This window comes from Globicephala melas, chromosome 16 (assembly GCF_963455315.2).
Source record: "Globicephala melas chromosome 16, mGloMel1.2, whole genome shotgun sequence".
Taxonomy (NCBI): domain Eukaryota; kingdom Metazoa; phylum Chordata; class Mammalia; order Artiodactyla; family Delphinidae; genus Globicephala; species Globicephala melas.
The window spans coordinates 31,394,501-31,422,284 of record NC_083329.1 but is presented as its reverse complement, the minus strand read 5'-3'; the positions used below and the strand labels follow the sequence as shown (position 1 = coordinate 31,422,284).

Here is a 27,784-nt window from a genome sequence, read left to right as displayed (position 1 = left end):
TCAATAGAAGGATGGTAGAATAAACTAATGTATAGTTTTGGACCATTATATAACTTTTACCAGGAATGAGTTCAGTCTTTATTGACCTGATGGAATGTCTATAATATACTATTAAGGAACCGTATTCATTGAAGGGTAATATGTACTGTTTGAGATCCCATTTTTATTTTTTATTATTATTATTATTAATTTTTTTTTTTTTGCGGTAGGCGGGCCTCTCACTGTTGTGGCCTCTCCCGTTGCGGAGCACAGGCTCCGGACACGCAGGCTCAGCGGCCATGGCACACGGGCCCAGCCGCTCCGCGGCATGTGGGATCTTCCCGGACCAGGGCACGAACCCGTGTCCCTTGCATCGGCAGGTGGACTCTCAACCACTGCGCCACCAGGGAAGCCCTATTTTTTATTTAAAAATTTAAAAAAATTTTATTTTTGGCTGGGCTGCGGCTCATGGGATCTTAGTTCCCCAACCAGAGATTGAACCCGGGCCACGGAAGTGAAAGTGCCGAGTTTAAGTGCCAAGTTTTAACCCTTGAAGAGAAGGAAAACAATACTTAAAAATCTTTATTTGAAATTTTGATTCTTATGGGAAAACGGAACATACCTCTGGATGGACATGAAGCTGATGAAATCCCAGAAGGTCTCTTTACTCCTGATAACTTTCAAGCACTGCCTGAGTACCGGATCAATTCTGGCGAAGAGGTTCTGAGAAAGCGCTTTGAGACAACAGCAGTTAACACATTGTTCAAAAACATAGCAGAAACAGATGCTAGAGATCTGTGAGAGCTGCATTCGGGAAGAAACCCTCAGAGAAGTGGGAGACTCTCACTTCTTTTCCATCCTCACTGACGATGTGGTGGACATAACAGGGAAAGAGTACCTGCCTGTGTTGGTGAGGTTTGTTGACGAAGCTCACAACCTGAGAGAGGAATCTGTGGGCTTCCTGCCTTATGAAACTGATGCAGAAATTTTGGCTATGAAATTTCACACTATGATTAACTGAGAAGTGGGGATTCAACATAGAGTACTGTCGTGGCCAGGCTTACATTGTGTCCAGTGGATTTTCTTCCAAAATGCAAGTTGTTGCTTCTAGACTTTTAGAGAAATATCCCCAAGGTATCTACACACTCTGCTCTTCCTGTGCCTTAAATATGTGGTTGGCAAAATCACTGCCTGTTATGGGAGTATCTGTCGCATTAGGAACAATTGAGGAAGTTTGTTCTTTTTTCCATCTATCACCACAACTGCTTTTAGAGCTTGACAATGTAATTTCTGTCCTTTTTCAGAACAATTAAGAAAGGGGCAAAGAACTGAAGGAAATTTGCCATTCTCCAGTGGACAGGCAGGCATGATGCTTTTGAAATCTTAGTGGACCTCCTACAAGCACTTGTTGTATGTTTAGATGGTATAAAGAGTGTCACAAATGTTAGATGGAATAACTGTATAGCTGGCCGAGCATTTGTACTCTGTAGTGCGGTAACAGATTTTGATTTCATCGTTACCATTGTTGTTCTTAAAAATGTTCTATCTTTTACAACAGCCTTTGGGAAAAATCTTCAGGGGCAAACTTCTGATGTCTTCTTTGCAGCCAGTAGTTTGACTGCAGTGCTGCATTCACTAAATGAAGTGATGGAAAATATCGAAGTTTATCATGAATTTTGGTTTGAGGAAGCCACAAATTTGGCAACCAAACTTGATATTCAGATGAAACTCCCAGGGAAATTTCACAGAGCTCAGCACAGTAACCTGGAATCTCAGCTAACCTCTGAGAGTTACTATAAAGAAACTCTTAAGTGTTCCAACAGTGGAACACATTATTCAGGAACTGAAAGATATATTCTCAGAACAGCACCTCAAAGCTCTTAAATGCTTATATCTGGTACCCTCTGTCATGGGACAGCTCAAATTCAATACATCAGAGGAGCATCATGCTGACATGTACAGAAGTGATTTACCTAATCCTGACACACTCTCTGCTGAGCTGCATTGTTGGAGAATCAAGTGGAAACATGGAAAATTATAGAACTTCCATCCACTATTTATGAAGCTCTTCCTCTGGCAGACATCAAGATTCTCCTAATGTTTACGCATTGCTCAGGGTCCTACGTATTCTTCCTGTGATGAACGCTATGAAATGGGCAAAAGCATCTCATAGCGTTCCTGAATGAACGCTATGAAAATGGGCAAAAGCATCTCAAAGCATACCTGAGGAACACTTTGACAGACCAAAGGTAAAGTAACTTGGCTTTGCTGAACATAAATTTGGATATAAAACACGATTTGGATTTAATGGTGGATACATATATCAAACTCTATAGAAGTAAGTCAGAGCTTCCTATAGATAATTCAGAAACCATTGAAAATACCTAAGAGACTTTTAAAATACCCTCTCTCTTATATTTGATATTTGAAGAAATCTGTAAGCAATCTAAAAATACCTTACAGAAAAGTTGTAAGGTGTACGTAGGCCACTTAATCACTGAATATCTTGACCTGTAGGCCTCCCATTGAGTACATTAGTCATTGATAATCTGCCTGTTTAAATGGCCTGTTTGAAGTCCCATGCTTTGGAGACCTAACTGTTCTTCCAGAAGATAGCACTGAAAGTACCATGTTACACTCTGTGTGATCTCTGCTAATGGCACTTTGGAATTGTATTAGTTAAGTCATTTTAGACATTAACATTTATCACTGTGGATCCAATTGTCAGGTATTGAGTTATCAGTTCTTTGAAGAAATAAATTTTGAGGAGGTATGGGTGGAAGGAATACATTTTATAAACATTACAGTGAAGCTCATGACTGACCTTTGAATAGTAGGAGTTTTAAGTATGCTGTTAAAAATCTGTAAAGGACTCTTAAGAAAATTATCAGACTGTAAGAGAAACGTGAGCTTGCCAAACAAGGATTTCAGTGTAGATTCTGTCTTTATCAAATGAACTTAAAGTAACAAGTTATAGTTAAAGTTTGAATGGAAGAGCCTGCCATTGTTGTTCCACATCTGGTTGTTGTTTATATTCCTTTATTGAGCCTACATCTTCATAAGCTTTTTGGCAGGTATATGTTGAACACTTCTGTTTCATGGTCAAGACAGGATCAGAGGCCATGGATACTGACAACTGATTTGTCTGTTTTTTTCTGTCTTTTTCCATGATCTACTGCCTCATCTTGATTTATAAGCAAAACCTAGAAAACCTACAAATATAAGTGTTTTGTAGTTTATCTAGGAATAATACAGAAAATATTGCTGTAATTTTTGGTGAAGAAAATCAATTTTGTATAGCTTTTATCAACCTAAACAAAATGTGAATTTTGTTTTTAAAAACAAGTGGGGTAGGGCTTCCCTGGTGGCGCAGTGGTTGAGAGTCTGCCTGCCGATGCAGGGGACGTGGGTTCGTGCCCCGGTCCGGGAAGATCCCACGTGCCGCGAAGCAGCTGGGCCCGCGTGCCATGGCCGCTGAGCCTGCGCGTAAGGAGCCTGTGCTCCGCAACGGGAGAGGCCACAACAGTGAGAGGCCCGCGTAAAAAAAAAAAGTGGGGTAGAAAGTTTAAGGAACGATAAAAGAACAGTAGCTGTGAGTAGGAAAAGGAAAAAATGGCTAGCTACATTATAGACCATGACAAATCATCACCACAATAATCTGGCTATGTGATTTTCACTACTAGAATTTAGTTACATTTATATATATATATCAGTTGAAAAAGCAAATGGCTAAACTGAACTAGGGTGGAGAGTATGCTGGGAAAAAGTGGAAGCAAGACAAAAGGCAAGGAAAGTTTAGATACTAGTGTGAATAAATAATAAACCAAGTAATGTGGCTAGACAAGGAAGAAAGTTAATCTATTGACAGAGACTACCGATGATAAAATGGTAGTCAAGAGACAGGGTCTTCATGAGGTGAGGGATTAAATATAGAAAAATAAGGGAGAGGGAGAGATGAAGAAGGAGAAGAGAAGAAGAAGGAGAGGAGAAGGTTAGACTTTAGGATTTTTAATATTGAACAGTCTTAGATGTTATGGTCCTGCAGTCAGTTAAGGGAATTTGGGGTGCTGAACCTGTGATACACGTGAAGTTTTCTGGGTGTTTACCAAGTATGACAGAACGTAGAGGCAGTGTACGATTTACCGATCTCTGGATCTTAAATGAAACTTTCATAATACTGTTTCGGTGCCGAGCTGCCAAAGACATTGGGACTTTATTTGGTTATTAAGGTTAACATCAGTATTAGTTTTGGTGACTATACTATTAAAAGATAAAAACTCTAAGAAACTCAGGTAATTAATGAATCTCAAAATAAAAAGATTGATAATGTTTATACTCTTCTGTCATTAATATATACATTTAGAAAATAAAATCAAAGCTGAAAAACTCATCAGAGACTCACACAAGATAACTGTAAATTTCAAAGGCGAACTAAAGGTTACCCCTTGAAGCATGAGTACAGTTCGGAACAGAAAACAGTATTTTAACCTCTAGAATGTACGTTTATAGAACACTGCTTAAAAATGTAAATCAATTTTGAATATTTACATTAGAGAGTGAGGTCCCAGCTTAAACTCACCCAGTGTTTGGCAAGAATCATGTATGACAGCACTCTGTTCCCAATTTTCAGGATTCACGGACTTCATCCCCCTCATCCCCATACAGGGCTACACCTGCCCTTCTCATGGCAGACCCTCTGGTTTTGTGCCAGAAAAGCTCTGAAAAATGGGCAAATAAGTAGAGTAAGAGGGAGACACAGCTGTATGGAATTGAAGATCCCAGCTGTTTTGGATATGAGTATGGAACTCAGTGTGGTTATTCTGTCACAACATATATAATCCCACTAGGACGCAAATATAGCAAAGAACAGAATTTTACTTGGAAAGAGAGTGGGTCCAAAGTGTAACTACCAGGAACTGCTCTTATATGAGGAAAGTGTCTCAAAGTAAAGAAATAAGGCAGAGAGCTTAATAAAAGAGTTTTCCATTTGGATCAAATAAACAGAGAACATCTCTGAAATACATTTCTAAAAACTTTAGAAATCCATGGGAAAATGAATTTTTATTTCAAAAAACAAAAGCAGACCATCTGTCTCCAAATTTAGATGACTATAATACTTCAAATCTGATGCGATCAAAGTATGTTAAGCAGCAGGGTTTAGCAAAGGTCATTTCTCACCTCTCTCTATCTTCTCTCTTTTACTACCATCATCCCTATCCCTCTCCCCCTCCCCCCTCAAAAACCCCTCATGTCAAAATATTCTATAATTTAAAAGGCAATTGTACATTTTTTTGTTCTTTTCTAAATCGACCCCAATCACAGTATCTCTTGTCTGTGGCCATATATTTCCCCTCCCCCTCCCCCACTTTGGGAAGAGAGGTCACTGGCAGGTAAAAGTAAATCTGTACCTCCAGATAAGAAAATTGCTGCTTTAGAGTTATTGCAACTAATTTGTTTAATGGTTTTACATTTAACAAAGCACTTTCATATTTCACGGTCACATTTCACATAATCCCAGGTGGCAGGCAGGAGAGGGAATATTATGATCATCCAGGTGGTTCAGATGACAAAACTGCAGCTTAAAGGACTCTAGGGATATCTGAGGCAGATTCATCTTCTGAGGCTGACATCACGGAAGGTAACCGCACCTCTTGACAAAACAGTCCTTCACAGCACTGTCTGGAAACAGTAATATAAATTAAGGTCCTTCTTCCCTCTTACCCTATATAGCTGGAGTTGCAAATTCAGACGCCAGGCAGGATGACACATCTAAGTAAAACATGCCCCAAATAAAGAAACGATAAAATGAAAAGGTAATTTACACTAAGCCTCAGTGCTGAAGGGGCCAGAGGGGGGTGATGGTAAATGGGAGGACTGGACAACCAGAGAGGCTTTCTGTTCATAGCGAAGAGAGCTGCAAATCACTTACAACTGACTATTGCCTTGGATGACTGCCATGTACAGATCTGGTTTTTCTAAGTCTGATTTTTCAAGAAATATAGACTTTTATGTTAAGTCTCCTGACCTTTAAATGACAGAAACTTAAAAAAAAAAAAAACTGAATCAAAACACTTTGGCAAGTGAGATTTGGCCCACTAGTTTGAGATATCCGCTGGACTGATACTGCTTTCCTCTTCTTCCCCCCAAAACACATAATGCTCTTTAAACTTGAATATATTTAGGGTTGATATTTTTCCCCCTCTGAACTATGTCTACGATTAGAGCTCAAATCCTACCTCTATTTAGCCTGTTCGTTATTTGGGCCTATATAGTTCATAACAATTAGGTGTAGTCATAATGATACATCTCAGAGTGTTCTTGTCCTCACGTTGAGCCACAGCCACCCTCAGCCTCTGCAGGAGACCCGCCAACACTAGCAGTCTTTGAGGGATTGCAGTATGACTCCATTTCCTTGGTGCATCCATAAAATGGTTATTGAGTGAAGACAGTGAAGATTATTGACAACGATACCCTGCTTTTCTGATGGCCTTCTTCAGGAAGTTGTGATTTTTAAGCCGTGTGGATGAAAGGCTCTTGGTGCTGCAGCCAGGAGTGAGTGCTGTGCCTCTGACGTGGGAGAGCCAACTTCAGGACACTGGTCCACAAGAAACCTTCCAGCTCCACGTAATATCAAACGGCAAAAATCTCCCAGAGATCTCCATCTCAATACCAAGACCCAGCTTCACTCAACGACCAGCAAGCTACAGTGCTGGACACCCTATGCCAAACAACTAGCAAGACAGGAACACAACCCCACCCATTAGCAGAGAGGCTGCCTAAAATCATAAGGCCACAGACACCCCAAAACACACCACCAGACGTGGACCTGCCCACCAGAAAGACAAGATCCAGCCTCATCCAGCAGAACACAGGCACTAGTCCCCTCCACCAGGAAGCCTACACAACCCACTGAACCAAACTCAGCCACTGGGGGCAGACACCAAAAACAACAGGAACTACGAACCTGCAGCCTGCAAAAAGGAGACCCCAAACACAGTAAGATAAGCAAAATGAGAAGATAGAAAAACACAGCAGATGAAGGGGCAGGGTAAAAACCCACCAGACCTAACAAATGAAGAGGAAATAGGCAGTCTACCTGAAAAAGAATTCAGAATAATGACAGTAAAGATGATCCAAAATCTTGGAAATAGAATAGAGAAAATGCAAGAAACATTTAACAAGGACCTAGAAGAACTAAAGAGGAAACAAGCAATGATGAACAACATAATAAATGAAATTAAAAATACTCTAGAAGGGATCAATAGCAGAATAACTGAGACAGAAGAACGGATAAGTGACCTGGAAGATAAAATAGTGGAAATAACTACCACAGAGCAGAATAAAGAAAAAAGAATGAAATGAAATGAACTGAGGACAGTCTCAGACACTTCTGGGACAACATTAAACGCACCAACATTCGAATTATAGGGGTCCCAGAAGAAGAAGAGAAAAAGAAAGGGACTGAGAAAATATTTGAAGAGATTATAGTTGAAAACTTCCCTAATATGGGAAAGGAAATAGTTAATCAAGTCCAGGAAGCACAGAGAGTCCCATACAGGATAAATCCAAGGAGAAATACGCCAAGACACATATTAATCAAACTGTCAAAAATTAAATACAAAGAAAACATATTAAAAGCAGCAAGGGAAAAATAACACACAAGGGAATCCCCATAAGGTTAACAGCTGATCTTTCAGCAGAAACTCCGCAAACCAGAAGGGATTGCAGGACATATTTAAAGTGATGAAGGAGAAAAACCTACAACAAAGAATACTCTACCCAGCAAGGATCTCATTCAGATTTGATGGAGAAATTAAAACCTTTACAGACAAGGAAAAGGTAACAAAATTCAGCACCACCAAACCAGCTTTACAACAAATGCTAAAGAAACTTCTCTAGGCAAGAAACACAAGAGAAGGAAAAGACCTACAATAACAAACCCAAAACAATTAAGAAAATGGGAATAGGAACATACATATCAGTAATTACCTTAAATGTAAATGGATTAAATGCTCCCACCAAAAGACAGACTGGGGCTTCCCTGGTGGCACAGTGGTTAGGGGTCCGCCTGCCAGTACAGGGGACGCGGGTTCGTGCCCCGGTCCAGGAGGATCCCACATGCTGTGGAGCGGATAGGCCTGTGAGCCATGGCCACTGGGCCTGCGCGTCCAGAGCCTGTGCTCCGCAACGGGAGAGGCCGCATTGGTGGGAGGCCCACGTACCGCAAAAAAAAAAAAGATACAGACTGGCTGAATGGATACAAAAACAAGACCCATATATATGCTGTCTACAAGAGACCCACTTCAGACCTAGGGACACATACAGACTGAAAGTGAGGGGATGGAAAAAGATATTCCATGCAAATGGAAATCAAAAGAAAGCTGGAGTAGCAATTCTCATATCAGACAAAATAGACTTTAAAATAAAGACTATTAGAAGAGACAAAGAAGCACACTACATAATGATCAAGGGATCGATCCAAGAAGAAGATATAACAATTGTAAATATTTATGCACCCAACATAGGAGCACCTCAATACATAAGGCAAATACTAACAGCCATAAAAGGGGAAATTGACAGTAACACAATCATAGTAGGGGACTTTAACACCCCACTTTCACCAATGGACAGATCATCCAAAATGAAAATAAATAAGGAAACACAAGCTTTAAATGATACATTAAACAAGATGGACTTAATTGATATTTATAGGACATTCCATCCAAAAACAACAGACTACACATTTTTCTCAAGTGCTCATGGAACATTCTCCAGGATAGATCATATCTCGGGTCACAAATCAAGCCTTGGTAAATTTAAGAAAATTGAAATTGTATGAAGTATCTTTTCCAACCACAACGCTATGAGACTACATATCAATTACAGGAAAAGATCTGTAAAAAATACAAACACATGGAGGCTAAACAATACACTACTTAATAATGAAGTGATCACTGAAGAAATCAAAGAGGAAATCAAAAAATACCTAGAAACAAATGACAATGAAAACACGATGACCCAAAACCTATGGGATGCAGCAAAAGCAATTCTAAGAGGGGAGTTTATAGCAATACAATCCTACCTTAAGAAACAAGAAACATCTCGAATAAACAACCTAACCTTGAACCTAAAGCAATTAGAGAAAGAAGAACAAAAAAACCCCAAAGTTAGCAGAAAGAAAGAAATCATAAAGATCAGAACAGAAATAAATAAAAAAGAATTAAAGGAAACGATAGCAAAGATCAATAAAACTAAAAGCTGGTTCTTTGAGAAGATAAACAAATTGATAAACCATTAGCCAGACTCATCAAGAAAAAAAGGGAGAAGATTCAAATCAATAGAATTAGAAATAAAAAAGGAGAAGTAACAACTGACACTGCAGAAATACAAAAGATCATGAGAGCTTACTACAAGCAACTCTATGCCAATAAAATGGACAACCTGGAAGAAATGGACAAATTCTTAGAAATGCACAACCTGCCAAGATTGAATAAGGAAGAAACAGAAAATATGAACAGATCAATCACAAGCACTGAAATTGAAACTGTGATTAAAAATCTTCCAACAGAGCTTTCCTGGTGGCGCAGTGGTTGGTAGTCCGCCTGCCGATGCAGGGGATGCGGGTTTGTGCCCCGGTCTGAGAGGATCTTGCATGCCGCAAAGCAGCTGGGCCCGTGAGCCATGGCCGCTGAGCCTGTGCGTCCGGAGCCTGTGCTCCGCAGCGGAAAAGGCCATGGCAGTGAGAGGCCCGTGTACAGCACCAAAAAAAAAAATATCCAGCTACAAAAGCCCAGGACCAGATGGATTCACAGGCGAATTCTATCAAACATTTAGAGAAGAGCTAACACCTATCCTTCTCAAACTCTTCCAAAATATAGCAGAGGGAGGAACACTCCCAAACTCATTATACGAGGCCACCATCACCCTGATACCCAAACCAAACAAAGATGTTGCAAAGAAAGAAAACTACAGGCCAATATAACTGATGAACATAGATGCAAAAATCTTCAACAAAATACTAGCAGACAGAATCCAACAGCACATTAAAAGGATCATAGACCATGATTAAGTGGGGTTTATTCCAGGAATGCAAGGATTCTTCAATATACTCAAATCAATCAATGTGGTACACCATATTAACAAATTGAAGGAGAAAAACCATATGATCATCTCCATAGATGCAGAGAAAGCTTTTGACAAAATTCAACACCTATTTATGATAAAAACCCTGCAGAAAGTAGGCATAGAGGCAACTTTCCTCAACATAATAAAGGCCATATATGACACACCCACAGCCAACATCGTCCTCAATGGTGAAAAACTGACAGCATTTCCACTAAGATCAGGAACAAGACAAGGTGGCCCCCTCTCACCACTCTTATTCAACATAATTTTGTAAGTTTTAGCCACAGGAATCAGAGAAGAAAAGGAAATAAAAGGAATCCAAATCGGAAAAGAAGAAGTAAAGCTGTCACTGTTTGCAGATGACATGACACTATACATAGAGAATCCTAAAGATGCTACCTGAAAACTACTAGAGCTAATCAATGAATTTGGTAAAGTAGCAGGATACACAATTAATGCACAGAAATCTCTGGCATTGCTATACACTAATGATGAAAAATCTGAAAGTGAAATTAAGAAAACACTCCCATTTACCATTGCAACAAAAAGAATAAAATATCCAGGAATAAACCTCCCTAAGGATACAAAAGACCTGTATGCAGAAAATTATAAGACACTGATGAAAGAAATTAAAGAAGAGACAAATAGATGGAGAGATAAACCATGTTCTTGGATTGGAAGAATCAACATTGTGAAAATGACTATACTACCCAAAGCAATCTACAGATTCAATGCAATCCCTATCAAACTACCACTGGCATTTTTCACAAAAGTAGAAAAAAAATTTCACAATTTGTATGGAAACACAAAAGACCCCAAATAGCCAAAGCAATCTTGAGAACGAAAAACAGAGCTGGAGGAATCAGGCTCCCTGACTTCAGACTATACTACAAAGCTACAGTAATCAAGACAGTATGGTACTGGCACAAAAACAGAAATATAGATCAATGGAACAGGACAGAAAGCCCAGAGATAAACCCACGCACATATGGTCACCTTATCTTTGATAAAGAAGGCAGGAATGTACAGTGGAGAAAGGACAGCCTCTTCAATAAGTGATGCTGGGAAAACTGGACAGGTACATGTAAAAGTATGAGATTAGAACACTCCCTAACACCATATACAAAAATAAGCTCAAAATGGATTAAAGACCTAAATGTAAGGCCAGACACTATAAAACTCTTAGAAGAAAACATAGGCGGAAGAGTCTATGACATAAATAACAGCAAGGTCCTTTTTGACCGACCTCCTAGAGAAATGGAAATAAAAACAAAAATAAACAAATGGGACCTAATGAAACTTCAAAGCTTTTGCACAGCAAAGGAAACCATAAACAAGACAAAAAGACAACCCTCAGAATGGGAGAAAATATTTGCAAATGAAGCAACTGACAAAGGATTAATCTTTAAAACTTACAAGCAGCTCATGCAGCTCAGTATCAAAAGAACAAACAACCCAATCCAAAAATGGGCAGAAGACCTAAATAGACATTTCTCCAAAGAAGATATACAGATTGCCAACAAATACATGAAAGAATGCTCAACATCATTAATCATTAGAGAAATGCAAATCAAAACTACAATGAGATATCATCTCACACTGGTCAGAATGGCTTTCTTCAAAAAATCTAGAAACAATAAATGCTGGAGAGGGTGTGGAGAAAAGGGAACACTCTTGCACTGCTGCTGGGAATGTGAACTGGTACAGCCACTATGGAGAACAGTATGGAGGTTCCTTAAAAAACTACAAATAGAACTACCATACGACCCACCAATCCCACTACTGGGCATATACCCTGAGAAAACCATAATTCAAAAAGAGTCATGTACCAAAATGTTCATTGCAGCTCTACTTACAATAGCCAGGAGATGGAAGCAACCTAAGTGTCCATCATCGGATGAATGGATAAAGAAGATGTGGCACATATATACAATGGAATATATTACTCAGCCATAAAAAGAAACGAAATTGAGTTATTTGTAGTGATGTGGATGGACCTACAGTCTGTCATACAGAGTGAAGTAAGTCAGAAAGAGAAAAACAAATACCGTCTGCTAACACATATATATGGAATCTAAGAAAAAAAAATGTCATGAAGAACCTAGGGGTAAGATGGGAATAAAGACACAGACCTACTAGAGAATGGACTTGAGGATATGGGGAGGGGGAAGGGTAAGCTGTGACAAAGTGAGAGAGTGGCATGGACATACATACACTACCAAACGTAAAACAGATAGCTAGTGGGAAGCAGCCACATGGCACAGCGAGATCAGCTCGGTGCTTTGTGATCACCTAGAGGGATGGGATAGGGAGGGTGGGAGGGAGGGAGACGCAAAAGGGAAGAGATATGGGAACATATTTATATGTATAACTGATTCACTTTGTTATAAAGCAGAAACTAACACACCATTGTAAAGCAATTATACTCCAATAAAGATGTTAAAAAAAAAAGTTCATCCAGAAAGAAAAAAATAATAATACATCTCAGTGAATACATGCTATATGTATTTTTAAAAACATGTACCACTGTATAATAATAATTCCAGGAGTTAGGTGTAGTTAAGGAACACCACAGAGTACATATCACTTGCATATGCACGCATACTGTATAATGTTGCTATTTAAGAGATATATTGAGTTGGCCGAAAGGTTCATTTGGTTTTTTCCATAAGATGGCTCTGGTAGCACTTAGTTGTTTTTAACTTCATTTGAAACAATTTTGTTAGATTGTATTGTGACAACAGTCATATCACTGTGCATTAAAAAAAAACTCATCGGGCTTCCCTGGAGGCGCAGTGGTTGAGAGTCCGCCTGCCGATGCAGGGACACGGGTTCGTGCCCCGGTCCGGGAAGATCCCACATGCCGTGGAGCGGCTGGGCCTGTGAGCCATGGCTGCTGAGCCTGCGCGTCCGCAGCCTGTGCCCCGCAACGGGAGAGGCCACAACAGTGAGAGGCCCGCGTACCGCAAAACAAAACAAAACAAACAAACAAACAAAAAAACTCATCAAAATTGGTGAATTTTTGTGTAGCCATTTTGCCGAAATGCAAAATGTTGCTGAAAAGCAACATCTTTGGCATATTATGCTTTATTATTTCAAGAAAGGTAAAAACGCAACTGAAATGCAAAAAAAGATTTGTGCAGTGTATGGAGAAGGTGCTGTGACTGATCAAACATGTCAAAAGTGGTTTGCGAAGTTTCGTGCGGGAGATTTCTTGCTGGACGATGCTCCATCGTTGGGTAGACTAGTTGAAGATGGTAGCGATCAAATCGAGACGTTGAGAACAATCAACATTATACCACGTGGGAGATAGCTGACATACTCAAAATATCCCAATCAAGCACTGAAAATCATTTGCACCAGCTTGGTTATGTTAATTGCTTTGATGTTTGGGTTCCACGTGAGTTAAGCCAAAAAAAGCTTCCTGACCATATTTCCACATGCGATTCTCTACTTAAACATAACAAAAACGTTCCGTTTTTAAAACAAATTGTGACGGGCGATGAAAAGTGGATACTGTATAATAATGTGGAATGGAAGAGATCGTGGGCAAGCAAAATGAATCACCACCAACCATACCAAAGGCCTGTCTTCATCCAAACAAGGTGATGTTGTGTATGTGGTGGGACTGGAAGGGAGTCCTCTATTATGAGCTCCTTCCGGAAAACCAAACGATTAATTCCAGCAAGTACTGCTCCCAATTAGACCAACTGAAAGCAGCACTCGACGAAAGGCGTCTGGAATTAGTCAACAGAAAACGCATAATCTTCCATTAGGATAACGCAAGACCGCATGTGTCTTTGATGACCAGGCAAAAACTGTTACAGCTTGGCTGGGAAGTTCTGATTCATCCGCCGTATGCACCTTCGGATTTCCATTTATTTAGGGCTTTACAAAATTCTCTTAATGGTAAAAATTTCAAATCCCTGGAAGACTGTAAAAGGCACCTGGAACAGTTCTTTGCTCACAAAGATAAAAAGTTTTGGGAAGACGGAATTATAAAGTTGCCTGAAAAATGGCAGAAGGTAGTGGAACAAAACGGTGAATACATTGTTCAATAAAGTTCTTGGTGAAAATGAAATATGTATCTTTTATTTTTACTTTAAAACCAAAGGAACTTTCTGGCCAACCCAATATTTCTAGACATTTTCTCTTTCTCGACTCTCATTGTTCCTAAATTCCTATACCAGAAGAGCCCTAGAAAGAGGGGAGACCCTGCAAGGATTTTATTCAGTATGACAGTTTGGCCAAATGATTTCAAGGTTTGGACATATTTATCCGTATGCATTATTTCAGATTATAAGGTGAGTGGAACTTCAGTTCTACTTGTACTTATGCCATAATATACCAATATAACCTGGAATATTAGTTTTGCAGCAGTTTCTTTACTTCCACATCTCCCCTTCCCCAAATGTACAAGGTTTGTTAGAAGTTTTAAACACTTTCTAAATTTCTCTAGGGTTAAAGCGCTAAGCACAACGCCTCACACAGAAAGCGGCCATTAAACATCTGAACGTTTGAATGAATGAAAGCGTACGTAACACTGCTGTGCTGCTTTCCATACTAGCAAGTTTCCTCACTTCGCCCCCGCCAGAGTTTCCCAGGACAAGTTTCCAACCACGGAACATTTTATTTAACTCGTTATTTTAACACGGGGTGAGTCACTGGGAAAAGAAAATAAATCAATGTAAGTTGTTTCTTTCATTAAGCGAAGATGACATCTCACGAGTGCGCATGCCCAGCATGCCCTATTTTAAGAGTGCAAAATAATTAAATTGGTTACACTAATAGCAAGCTCTGGAAAGAAAAAAGACCCCTCGCATATTCGGGGCGCTCTTTCAGATGCCACACCCAAAGCACCTGAACTCTAAGAACCTCTCTCCTCGGGGCAAGGCAGAGGCAGGTCCCGCCGGCGAAGACCCGGGTCTTCGTGCTCCTCGGCGACCTGCACGCAGGTCACAGGCTCCGGGGCGTATCTGGACGGTGCGGGCGACCGCACTTCCACGGCGGGCTCGGGAGCATCCTCCCCCGGGAACACCCGCTCAGGGGCGACCCCGGTGGTCACCGCGGGCCCGCGCCAGCCAGGGAGCGCGCGGCCGATACTCACCCGTTGGGAATAACGGTTCTTCTTCACCGCAACGCGAGAGGTGCGGGGTTCTCACGACCCAGGCCACCCCGCTCTCAGATCTCTTCCAGAACAGCCGCCAGGGCAGTTGCGGCCACTGGAACACAGACGCAGGCGGCGGGTGATCAAAGCCCGTGGCTCCCGCCGGGCGCTCTAGGCGGAGACCGGGCCGAGCCCCAAGCCCACGCAGCCGGGTGAGCAGACGTTGCGCACGGAAGATTCCAGAAGGCACCGGCTCCTCGCGCGCGCCGGGGCCGCACCGCGCATGCTCCGCACCGCGCATGCTCCCGAACCGCCTTGAAGTTCAGCTAGAGGAGCAAGCGCCAGGCTAGCTTGTGGAGCGGACGTCGGGAGCGCTGCGGGGCGGTTGGTGACCTCTCAGAGTATGCGGTGAACGGTGCGTCCTGCCTTCGCTGCCCAGACGTAGCAAAAGTGCAGTCCATCCAGGTGAATGTCTTACTGCCCCAGAAAGCCTCCACCCTTCCCTGTCAGACGCTCCAGTATTTTGTCTTGTTGGAGACCGGCTCTGTGGGTTCCCCGGCTACCAGGGCCAGACCCGCATGGGCCACTGGGACTTGTAGTCCCCGGGACCTGGCTCACCCATTAGTCATCCCCTTGGGAATTAATCGGGTTGAGAACAACTCCATTATATAGCTTTCGAGAGCACTGGTTGATTTACTTTGAATCCGGGACCGTATTATTTATTGAGTCCCTACTGTGTGATGAACACCTTGCTAGGATTGGTGGAGGGTAGAAGAAGATGAGTTCATGCCCCAGCCCACTGTAGGTAAGCAAGTGGCCTTGTAAGGTAGACTGTAATGAACAAAAACTACGTATTATTAGTGCTAGTGGAGGTCCCAGAAGGACCGGAGTCAGAAAAAAATTTCCTGGAAGATGTGGGGCTTGAATCCGGCTTTGAAATGTGGAATGCTCTAGATTACGGGAGAAGCTGGAAAAATCAAATGATGGAATTGCGGGGAGTATAAAGAAGAGTTTGGTCTGGGTATAGTTGAAGGTTTATGAGAGAGTGGTGAGCAAGGCTTAGGTGGGGAAGTGGACACAAGCGTCTTTTGCCCTCACTTACAGAAAGGGCCTTTGTTTTGAGTTTCTCTCCAGTGGAGACTATAAGTACAGGCACCCAAGATACATCTTCAGGTTTAAATAAAAGATAACACCACAGGACTTACTTGTGTCCAGTTTCTGGACCTCATGGCCCTTGTTGCTCTATGAATTAATACATTTTTATCAATCCTATGATGAACTTGTGGGTAGCAAAATTACATTGCATTGTGTGTTGGATATAATGTTTCAAAATATACTGCAGTTTTTATAATTTGTTTTGTCACTTATTCAATTTTTTTTAATTTTATTTTATTTATTTTATTTTTGGCTGCATTGGGTCTTCGTTGCTGCATGCGGGCTTTTCTCTGGTTGCTGTGAGTGGGGACTACTCTTCGTTGCAGTGCGTGGCCTTCCCATTGTGGTGGCTTCTCTTGTTGCAGAGCACGGGCTCTAGGCGTGCGGGCTTCAGTCATTGTGGCACGTGGGCTTAGCAGTTGTGGCTCACGGGCTCTAGAGCGCAGGCTCAGTAGTCGTGGTGCACGGGCTTAGTTGTTCCTCGGCATGTGGGATCTTCCCGGACCAGGGATAGAGTCCCGTGTCCCCTGCATTGGCAGGCTGATTCTTAACCACTGCACCATTAGGGAAGCCCTCAATTTTTATATACCAGAAGTTTCAAGGGAAGTGGATCCAGTCTTTCTTGACCTACAGAAGCAGGTTGTGATGATTTCTGACTTAGTCCTGAGAGCAGTGGATGATTTAGTTTTGATGCCTTTCAAAGATGTGTACAAATTCACAGATCAGAAAATTCTTTGTCAGACTGTTGGTTCCTAGGTTTTCAGTTTAGAAAATAAGATCACAGTTAACTAAAAGATATTAATTTTCAAACTTAGGTAATGGAACACCTGGAAATCTTGATCGTTTTCATGAAACACTGTGAAATAATGCTGTGTTACACTTAATTGTGGAATATTTTGGTTAAGTTCCACCTTTTCCATATCCCAGTACCAGTAAAGGGTAGCTGGTGACATGTATTTAATAAAGTTTAATTTGAAAAAGTGCTATCCATTGCTTTAATTTTATCATAACTTTGAACAAGACTAATTTTTTGGCATAGCATCCCCATTCAAATCAAATGGGAGAACATGATTTGTCAAACATTGCTATAAGGGAGTTCAGAAAAGGTTCATGATACTATGTGACAATAAATGAACAAAGATAAAGATGAAACTGAGTTTTGGACTGAATTCTGTTCTGCTAAGGAAGAAAAGTGGATTAATACATTTGAAGTTATTTTCAACAAGAGCTGGGGAAAAACTGAAGGAAAAACAAATTTCTAGTTAGTTCATACTTAACCAAAGAAATATTATTAGATACCAGAATATGCATTTTGTGATCATTTCATACACTAGAGATTTTCCTGTAATTTTGTTCTGCTAACACTCCTGAAACCAAGTGGCAGGTGGTTGAATGTTAAATTTACACGCAACATAGAATAGGCTTTAGGAAATTTTATTTCAGCAATCACCATAGTGATAAAGGCATTGCTGGATGTATTTGCAGAACCCAGAGATTTCTACATGCTAAGCAAGAGGCAAACTTTTATACTTATAAAACACTTACAAAAAATTGCCTTCTGTTTGGTATGGACCAGAAAAGGTTGAATGAATTACTTCACTTTAATTCTCAGGCTTTGACTGTGGACCTCCAGTTCATCTGATACAAAAATAGCTAATCTTCAATTTCCTTGTCTTTTAGAAAAAGCTGTAACTACAAGAATTGTAAATTAGCAATATCCTTGAAGAGAATATTGGATTTAACTGTTGGAGCCAGTTTTTTAATACAGAAAGTTGAATTTCTGTAAGAAGGTGGAAGTCTGAGTCATAATTTTTCCTTGCTTCCGCATGTGATTTTTCGACAGGGCAAATGCAATTTTCATCCAGATCTTCAATTTTATCTACTATTTTGCCTGTAATCATTTATTTAGTATTTATTATAGTATTTATGAGACGATAAATAAACTAGTTTAGAAACATCTACAGGTCTGCAAAAAACGTGATTAATAATTTCTTCTACAATAAGATATTTATTTAATAATTTATTATAATTTAACTATCTATAGGATGTGTCACTGCTAATGTTTTCCCTAGCTTTAGCAGATAAAATTTGCAGGTGTAGGCATCAGTAAGCCAGGTACTGATTTGAAGTTCATTTTTCATTTTAGAAGTTCTTGCAGAGTGGAAAGTAAATTCAAACTTCTCTTTTCCCAACATTCTATTCCTGTTGTATCCATTCTTGGTATGTTGGTGGGAAAAATCTTAAAGGTGTTGATTCTTTTCAAGAGTCATGGAATCAATCTCTTAAATGCTTTTTTCACTGAGTAAACAAAGGAGTTAGCTAACTTAGAACTGGTTCTCTTCTGCTCCAAGTCAGTTCAGTATTGTTAATCACTTTTTGGACCTCTCACCTTAATGTCCCGTAAGCAGCCTCTGAAAACTGAACTCTTTAACTCCTTCCCCAATTATATTCGACAATACACAGAATGATACTACCTCTCAGTTACTCAAGCCCAAACCTTAGAATCCTTGATTTCTCCCTCACTTTGTCCTACACATCTAGTTGCTCACCAAATTCTGTGAATTCTACCTCTTAACTGAATCTCCATCTTCCATTCCCGCTTCCACTTTTGGATTCAGATCTCCAGAATCTCTCATCAGGACTATTATAATGGCTTCTTAACTAGTTTTCCTGCCTCCAGGGAATATCTCTTTGTTTAATCAGATTTTTTTCTCACTGTAAAGTTTTATACTTTTTTGGGGGGGGAGGGTCCCAAATATTTTCATTGAAGTTATTCCTATGTATTTTGAAAAAGTTTTGTATTGCTGTTATGAAAGTGATTTCTATTATATTTCTAGCATATAGGAAAGCTGGTAACTTTGCCATACATTCTCTTGTATTCTGCCACTTATCAACGTTCTCATTTTTTCTAAAGTTTTTTGATTGAATGTCTTGGAGTTTCTATGTATAAAACCTACCCTCTACAAAACAATCAGTTTGTTGTCTCCTTTCCAATAGTTTTACCTCTAACTCTTACATGTCTTATTGGACTAACTAGAATTTCTATTAAATACTAAAGGTGATCAACAACTAAATACTAAAGGCAATAGTGTGTTTCTTTGTTTAGTTTTTAGTTAAATTAAAAAATTTAAATAGCATGTTTATCTCAAGCATCAAAATAATTGTTTTCTCTCAGTAATATGATATATAATTCTTAAAAATATTTCTTATTTATTTAGAAGGTGGAAATGAAAGAACCATCATGAAAAAGATTTCAAAGAGAAAAGAAGATATTTTTAGAAAAGTAAGGTATTAATGGAGTTTATAAGGATTTTGATTATACTAAATAGCTCAATTGTAAATGTAGGAGACTCTTGAAAAAATGTGATATATTTGGTTCTATATACAAATCGTATAGTTCATATGTTAAAAAATAATAAGAGAGTTTACAGATTAGTTATACTCTTTGGTCTGTCAATTATGTAATAAAGTATTAGAGTTGAGTTATTTATATATTTATTTATTTATTCCCTTATTTAAATATTTATTTCTCTGTTCTCTCAACCAGCTAACAATCCATTTCCTGCTTTGCTAAAAAAAAAAAAAAAGTTTTTCTTTTTTAAATCAATGAATGAGTGAAACATTTTTAGGACTGGTATCTACGTGTCACCTAGAGTAAGTCCAATTAAGATTCATGTTTTATTCCTGCCTTCTAGATGGGGATGGGAAGTTATGAAAAGTATATCCAGAATGCTGGGTGAGATTATTGGGAATTGAAGGAGACATCTATCAATCACTTGCTGGGGTTAATGTCCCATCACACCTTCAAGGGTTACTGTCTCCTTGGTCAAGAGTGAAGTTAGGTATTTTTAATTTTGTTGAGGAAAATACTGAAGGCTTAGTAAGAACAGAACATCTTAGTTCATACTGACCTTACTCAGTAGTTCTTAAGTGTGGTACAGGAACCACTGGTGGATTTGGAGTTCTTTCAGAAGGTCTATAGACTAAGCTCTTACTGTGATCATGTCAGTATACCCTGCTTTGGCTTTTGACACGAATCCATGTTTTTACTGTGATTGGAAATCTGACGTGTGTCTGCTTGCTCTTCCCATTCCAACTGCACATTAGTTTGGTTAGCATGTACAGTTGTTATTTAAGGAGTCTTTTGCTATTCTATTTTTTCAACTTAAAATGAAAAACTTATCCATAGTCTAAAAAAAACATTTAACGTTGCTAGTATGGTTTAATTTTAGAATATTGAGGTTTAAAAAGTGGTAAAAGAAATAAATGCTCATTTTAAAATATTGAATTTTTGATAATGGTAGTACATTCAATTAGAAATACCAGTAGGCAACTAGAAATATGGTATTCAGGAGAGCAGTCAAGGTTGGAGACAGATTTGGGAAGCCATGGGAATCCATGCACTCTCCAAATTCTTGGAATGTGCCCACATTTAGGCTATGAGGAGAAGTGTGACCAAGAAAGGATACAAGGAATTAGTGGCCAGAGAGGTATAAGGGTAGAGGAAAAGGATATAGAAAGCTTTTAGAAAGTTATCAGATGCTACAGAGTACTCAAGTAATAGCTAACATTGATATAGTGTTGAGTTTCAAAGTATTTTCATATGTTTGATCTCATTTGACCCTCCTAAAAGGTATATGAAGTAGGCAGTATATGAACACCAACAACTATCTACTGGATTTTATCATTAAAAGGTTCTTTTTGATATTACAGAGAGCAATTTTTTAATTAAAAAATCTATCATATATAAAGAGCTCATACCCATTGATAAAAGGATGAAATTTAAGAAAACAGGCAAAGGATATGAATTGTCATTTTAAAGGAGATGACTTTCAAAGGGCTGATAAACCTATGAAAAGATGTTAAATGCCAAAACAAAAAGATACAAGGTAACGCTTCCCCCCTTTTTTTTGCAGATGTCAGAAGACACAGATAACATTGCAGTAGAAGAAAATGTAGACAAGCATCTCCAGAAAGGTTCTCACTAAGTATACCACAGCTCTAATACTGTTGGACTTTATTTTTAAAAGATATAAATGACTAATCCTATCCCAGGGTTTCATTTGGGAACACAGTTTCTTAAGGGATAAGTTCAAACAGAAACTAAACTTCCTATATAATACAAGTGGGTATAAGGAAATAATGGTAAAGTCAGTGCATGTAATAAAACTAAGTTTTGTTTTCTCTCTCTCTCTCTGCAAACATGGAGAATCTTCTTGTTCTTCAGACTATGTTACACCATAAAGATACAGAGATATAGAACCTGTTTCAGGAAGTTTCCAGGTCTCAGGGAGAAAAGTATATAAATAATGGTTGACTCCTGCTTCATTTATCCAGCAAATATTTATTAAGCACCTACTATGTGCCATCTGTCATTCTAAGTTCTGGGAATAGAGTATAAACAAACCAACTAATAATTTTTAAATTTTATCATGGAATACTGCAATTAAGAATGAAGATTCTCATGACCTATACTGATTTAGCTTTATGCTTACCCTTTATTTCCACTATTTTCTATTTAACCTTTAACTACTCAAAGGCAGGGAGAAGAAAAAGAAAAATACAAGGCAAAATGACCAGTAGGTCCTCCATTTTCTATTGTACCTAGGACTGCATAACCCCTGTCTTTCTCAATCCATACAGTAGATCATCTGGTGGATGAGAAGAAAATAACATGAGGTTTGGAGTACACATAGCAGCTGGAGCCTTCTTTATACCCAGCAAGACTGTTTCATTTCCTCTAAGAGCTGGCAGTATTATACTGAATTTACAAAACTGACATAAGTAGTTAGAATGGATGCTTGGAGACTTACCTCTCTTTTTTTCAGATTCCTTCCTCTTCAGTTTAATCGAGTTGAAGTAAACTGGTTTTGATATTTGTATATTCTGTGGACTATAGAGCACTTTATATAGAATATTACTATTTTCATTGATTTTTTTCCTAAAAGGAAAAAGATAAAGGTTTGCTTACCTGAACCCTATTTTTTTTTTTTTTAGCCTCACTACAAAATTCAGTATTTATGCATGAGTATTTATTCCAGATGGAAGAGGGGGAAGTTTCTAAGCTTTATTTTCTAGGTTCTAAGCTCTCATGGGGCAATGACCCAGTCTTCATAATTGTCATGATCCAAAGAAATTCATGTTATTTAGCTATTTAATAAGTACTTTTGTTGCTGTTGCTGTTTAATTATATTATAAGAAAGTATCATGAACTCCATATTATGTTGGCTTCTTGATAGATTTAAATGTGGAAGAAAATCAAGACATAATAGAAACTCTGAGAGGCAAAGTAAGAGAAAAGCTAAAAAATGCCAAGGTAATATTATTTTTTCTTTCCTATTTTCAAATTTACTGTTTAAATCAACATATATCATGATAAACTTTTCTTTATCAAAAAGAGCTAAAATTCTATTTTAATATAGCTCCTTAAATCCAAAAAGCTTCAAGTTATTTTCCATGCTTTCTATTTCCAAACTTGAAGCCAAGAAAAGTTAAGTGATTTGGTTATGGTAACTAAATTTGACATCTCAGGAGAGAACATGTATATACTTTTTAAAAGAAAAACATTGAGAAGTCTTTGTTTTTATCCATTTTGGACAAAAGACTTATGAACATGATTATGTCTATATCTGTGAACATTAAGTTTTCCATACTATTTATTTACATTGTGTTTCAGATTAATCAAGGCAAAAAATCTTCAACTCAGCTTCTCATTGATAATAAGATATATCAGTGGTCTAAGGTGAATAACTTTTTTTAAAAAACTTTTTAGAACAGATTTATTGAGGTGTACTTTACATAGCAAAAATTCATCCATTTTAAGCATATGATTCAATGATTTTTAGTAAATTTACAGAATATATAATCAACATTATAATCCAATTTTAGACCATTTTGTCACTCCAAAAAGATCTCTCATGCCAATATTTAATCACTCTCTATTTCTACTTGACATTATTTCTTATCTTAAAAAATTATAATAAAATATTATAGGTGATCCCCGAATTACAGATTTTGTTCTGAAATACAACGTGTAATCACATATTTGAAACTTCAAATGACAAAAGAACTCACATCTTGGGCGAACTGCATTATTTAGAGTAAAGGCTAAGCAGCTTTAACAAAAAGATTCAAAGTAAAATGTCTTAATTAAGATAGAAGTTTTATTTCTCTCTAGTGTAATAGATAAGTAGTCCAGGCTACTAGGAGAGTTCTGCCATCTTCAACACTTAGTTTCCATCTCTGAGTCCAATGGCAAAGCTACTGTGTCTTCATTTGCTAACCAAAGGGGAGGGAGGAGGAAGAGAGCCATAGGATTGCAGATTGATCTCTTACAGGACAAGACCTGAAAATTGCACACATTATTTCCACTAAAGGAATGTGGGAAACAATGTCTCGGTATCCAGCTAAAAGTAAGTTCTATTATTAGAAATGGGAGAAAAGACAGCAATGAACAACTAGTCATTTCTGCCATAAGCAATGAGAGTATTTAAAAAATACTCTCAAATTTTAAAATGTAAGGAGTGTATCTCGGGTTTTTAAAAAACTCATCTTTGTCTTCTCTGCAGGGTCCCTCTTGGGTGCTTAGTAAAAATTAATTAAATTTAATAGTAAAAGCAGACTAAAAAAAGATGATTGTATACATGTTGTTCATTCAACAAATGAATAAAAATGAGCCTAACTTGGATTTAATTTAACTATGAATAGTAAAAAATTGGAAGTTTATCAAGATAAGTCCACTGAATATCAAGAAAAGAGGTAAAAAGGAAGAGAAATTGGCCTCTAAGAGTTTCCATTACAAACTACTAGGAAGGGATATCTGCTCAGGAAGTTGAGGATTTTAGCAAATGATTTTTCAATGAGCAGAGACAGAGGGAAGTAAAAGTATATATGGACAGTATTATATCAGTATTGTTGAAAGGTACATAACTTTTAAAGTTAATGGGACAGCGATATTGTAGATACAAACAGGATGTAGGATAAGCTTTTGTATTTTACATATTTTTGAATTCTTCAGTTCCTAGGAACTTGCAGATTTCCTCCTTCCTTCTTTCTTTCCCTCCCTCCCTCCCTCCCTCTCTCTCTCTCTCTCTCTCCCTCCTTCCTTCCTCCCTCCCTCCTTCCCTCCCTCCCTTCCTTCCTCCCTCCTTCCCTCCCTCCCTTCCTTCCTTCGATTCCTCTCTCAAACCTCTCTAAAAACAGTTCATTTAAACGTGTGTGACAAAGAAGTGATAGGTAATTTATAATTGAAAGATTCAGACTTTACAGTATTGAAAAATGAGAGCCTACTTACAAGCAAGTTCATCACTAAGAATATGCCACTTTTAATACTTTTTATTATCTCTAAGTTCACAAAAGATTATTGGTGGGGTGGGGTGGTACTTGTATGTGAGTGCATTCATACATGAGAGCACCCAAAAACAGGGAGAGAAAAGAGTTTGCCCTGAGTCCAATTTTGATCTAACTGTAAGGTAATGCTCTCAATACTCTGACTAGAGTGAAGAGATAGTTTGGGAAGATGGAGAAGATTTGGACCCTATATTTTAATTTTTTAATTTAAGAAATTTTCTAATTGAGATATAATTGACACATTATATTACTTTCATATAATTGACACATTATATTACTTTCAAGTGTACAACATAAGGATTCAATATTTGCATATATTGGGAAACGATCACCACAATAAGTCTAGTTAACATTTGTCACCATATATAGTTGCCAAAAAAAAGCTTTTTTTTCTTGTGATGAGGACTTTTAAGTTTTACTCTCTTGACAACTTTCAAATATGCAATATAGCATTATTAACTAGTCACCGTGCTGCACATTATATCCCCAAGACTTATTTTATAGCTGGAAGTTTGTACCTTTTGACCCCCTTCACCCATTTTGCCTACTGCCCCCTGCACCCCCTGCCTCTGTTCACCACCAGTCTGTTCTCTGTATCTGTGAGCTTGATTTTTTGTTTTGTTTTTTTAAAATTTCATCGATAAGTGAGATCATATGGTATTTGTCTTTCTCTGTCTGACTTATTTCACTTAGCATAATGCTCTCAAGGGCCATCCATTTTGTCACAAATGGCAAGATTTCATTCTTTTTATGGCTGAATAGTACTCCATTGTGTGTGTGTGTGTGTGTGTGTGTATCTTTGTCCATTCATTGGTTGATGGACACTTAAGTTGTTTCCATACCTTGGCTATTGGAAATAATGCTGCAATTTTATTGTTTTTTTTTTTTTTAAATCACAGTTACCGGACCTTAAAAACAAAACAAAATACAAAAATAATTCATGAGCCAAACAGACTCAAAGTTAAATATTAACTTGATACTATCTCTCCTACTGCTTTTTGTTCTTGAATAAGATACAGTTACTATTACCATATTACAGAGAACTACTTCTTTCCCTTAAAAGCAGAAAAAGCTCTCACTTCAACACTGAATACTGGTTTTCCATTGTTTAACCTGCAGACTGAAGTCTCACTGGATGAAGGTCTTTCGTGTTTTATTCTGAGTGGTGAAGAAGACTCAACTTTACGCCAGTCTGCAGAGCAGGTTGGATTTGTTTCCCTTCCTCCTACATCCTCATTCTCAGGAAAAATAACTCTTTATTAAAGGCATAGAATGAAATACTTGAAGGGAGGTGAAATTTTTATTATTGAGCTGCCTTCTCTTTATTGAGAAGCTGTTCATAATAATAATTCCTAACATTTATTGAGTGCTTACTGGATGCCCAGTGATATGCTAAATTTTTAATGTGGATTATCTCATTCAATCCTCATAATAACCCTGTGAGGTAGGCATTATTATGATCTCTGTTTTATAGGTGAGGAAATAGGCACACAGGGGTAAGAGCTGATAGAGCCGGGAAGTACAGGCTATCAGCTCCAAAGCCTGTGTTTGCTTTTGTTCTTCCTGTTCATTTCTCCAAGTGCCCACGTTGTTCTCTGTAATCTCTATTACTCTTCATTGATTCCCCATTCTTCATCCCTCCTTGTACAATCCCAGACCCTTCTAATTTCTGTCAGTTCTTCCCAAACTCTTCAGCCCACTGTTATTCTAGGGCCGTCCTCTCCTCCAGTCCTAATCAGTCTCACTAGTCTTTCCCATCTCCTGATTTGTCAGTCTCATTGGTCTCCCTTCTGCTCCTATTCCTCTCAACTTTCTCCATTCCTCTCTACCTTCAGATCTCTCTACAGTTTCCTTGAGCCCCCTCCTGTATTTCCAGAGTTCTACCCAGTATCTTCTGACACCTCCCAGTCATTTCCAAATCCTTCAGGTCCTCCTTCTGAATTTCTCTTGGACCCCGCTTTGCCTTTCTACTTATTTCTCAGTCTCTTCCATTCCCCTTTCTTTGTATCCTGTATCCTGCTCCCGTCTTTACGTTCCTTTTGTTGTTGTTTGTTCCACAGAAAAGAGCTTTATCTTTAAAAAATATAACAAATTTATTATATACATTATAAAAACTTAATGCAGAAAACCATGAGGAAGAAAATAAAAATCATGTGACATCCCACTGCTCTGAGATAAACCACTATTACCATTTTTTTCATACTGTTCTCTATGCTTATACCCATATATGCACACACAGACTTTTATATAAATAGAATCACAGTATAGCAATTCCATTTTTCCAATTGCTCAGCCAAACCTTGGTGTCATCCTTGGATCCTCTTTTACTCCCATGCCTCATATCCAGTTTGTCACAAATCCTGTTGGTTTTACCTTCAAAGTATCCAACCCACTTCCAGAACCCAGCCCACTTTTCATCACCTCCCCTGTCACAGCCTAGTCTATGCGGCCGTAACCTCTCATCCAGATCATTGCCATAGTCTCCCTTTATTTTTACTATTGCCCCAACAGTCTATTTGGTATACCATATAGAAGTCAGAGTGATTCTGTTAAAATCTAAGACAGAACATTTTTTTTAACACCTTCTAATGGTTTCCTATCTCAAAAAAAAGCTGAAGTCCTTATAGGGGCTTCCACGGCCCCCTTAGTACCTCTCTGACTTCCTTTCTCACTAGTTTCCCCTTCTCCCACCCAACTCCGGCCATACTGGCCTCCTTCCTGTTCCTGCCTCAGGGACTTTGTACCTTTTAACTGTCTAGAAATCTCTTCTCTTATCCTCATGCTCTCTCCCTCACTACCTTTGGGTCTCTGTTCAAATGACACATAATTAAAAATACTGTGCCTGAAAACCTTATGTAATAGTACCCCCCAACCCCCAACCCCCCATCCCAGTATTCTCTAGCCACTTATCTTGCATCATTTTTCTTTATGACATTTATCACCACCTCGCATGTACTTCTGTCTCTTTGTTTATTTTCTTCCTTGAACATATCAGGCACCCCATGTTTGAGTGAATATTGAATAAATGAGTATCAAACATGCACATGCTCTGCCAAGTCACTTGATACC

General features: G+C 38.6%; 1 protein-coding gene and 1 pseudogene across 1 annotated transcript in view; both read left to right on the top strand.

The window, feature by feature from the left end:
• The first annotated feature begins 379 nt into the window (after positions 1-379).
• Positions 380-4,346, top strand: LOC115858026 (52 kDa repressor of the inhibitor of the protein kinase-like; annotated as a pseudogene).
• An 11,351-nt stretch (positions 4,347-15,697) lies between these two features.
• Positions 15,698-27,784, top strand: part of CC2D2B (coiled-coil and C2 domain containing 2B) — a 97,687-nt gene continuing 85,600 nt past the window's right edge. The window contains exons 1-6 of the mRNA XM_030865177.3: positions 15,698-16,016; positions 19,585-19,649; positions 21,283-21,343; positions 22,606-22,682; positions 23,043-23,116; positions 25,831-25,918. Coding sequence (XP_030721037.2) covers positions 15,998-16,016; positions 19,585-19,649; positions 21,283-21,343; positions 22,606-22,682; positions 23,043-23,116; positions 25,831-25,918 — 384 coding nt within the window. The 5' untranslated portion in view covers positions 15,698-15,997. The remainder of the gene's footprint in view (positions 16,017-19,584; positions 19,650-21,282; positions 21,344-22,605; positions 22,683-23,042; positions 23,117-25,830; positions 25,919-27,784) is intronic.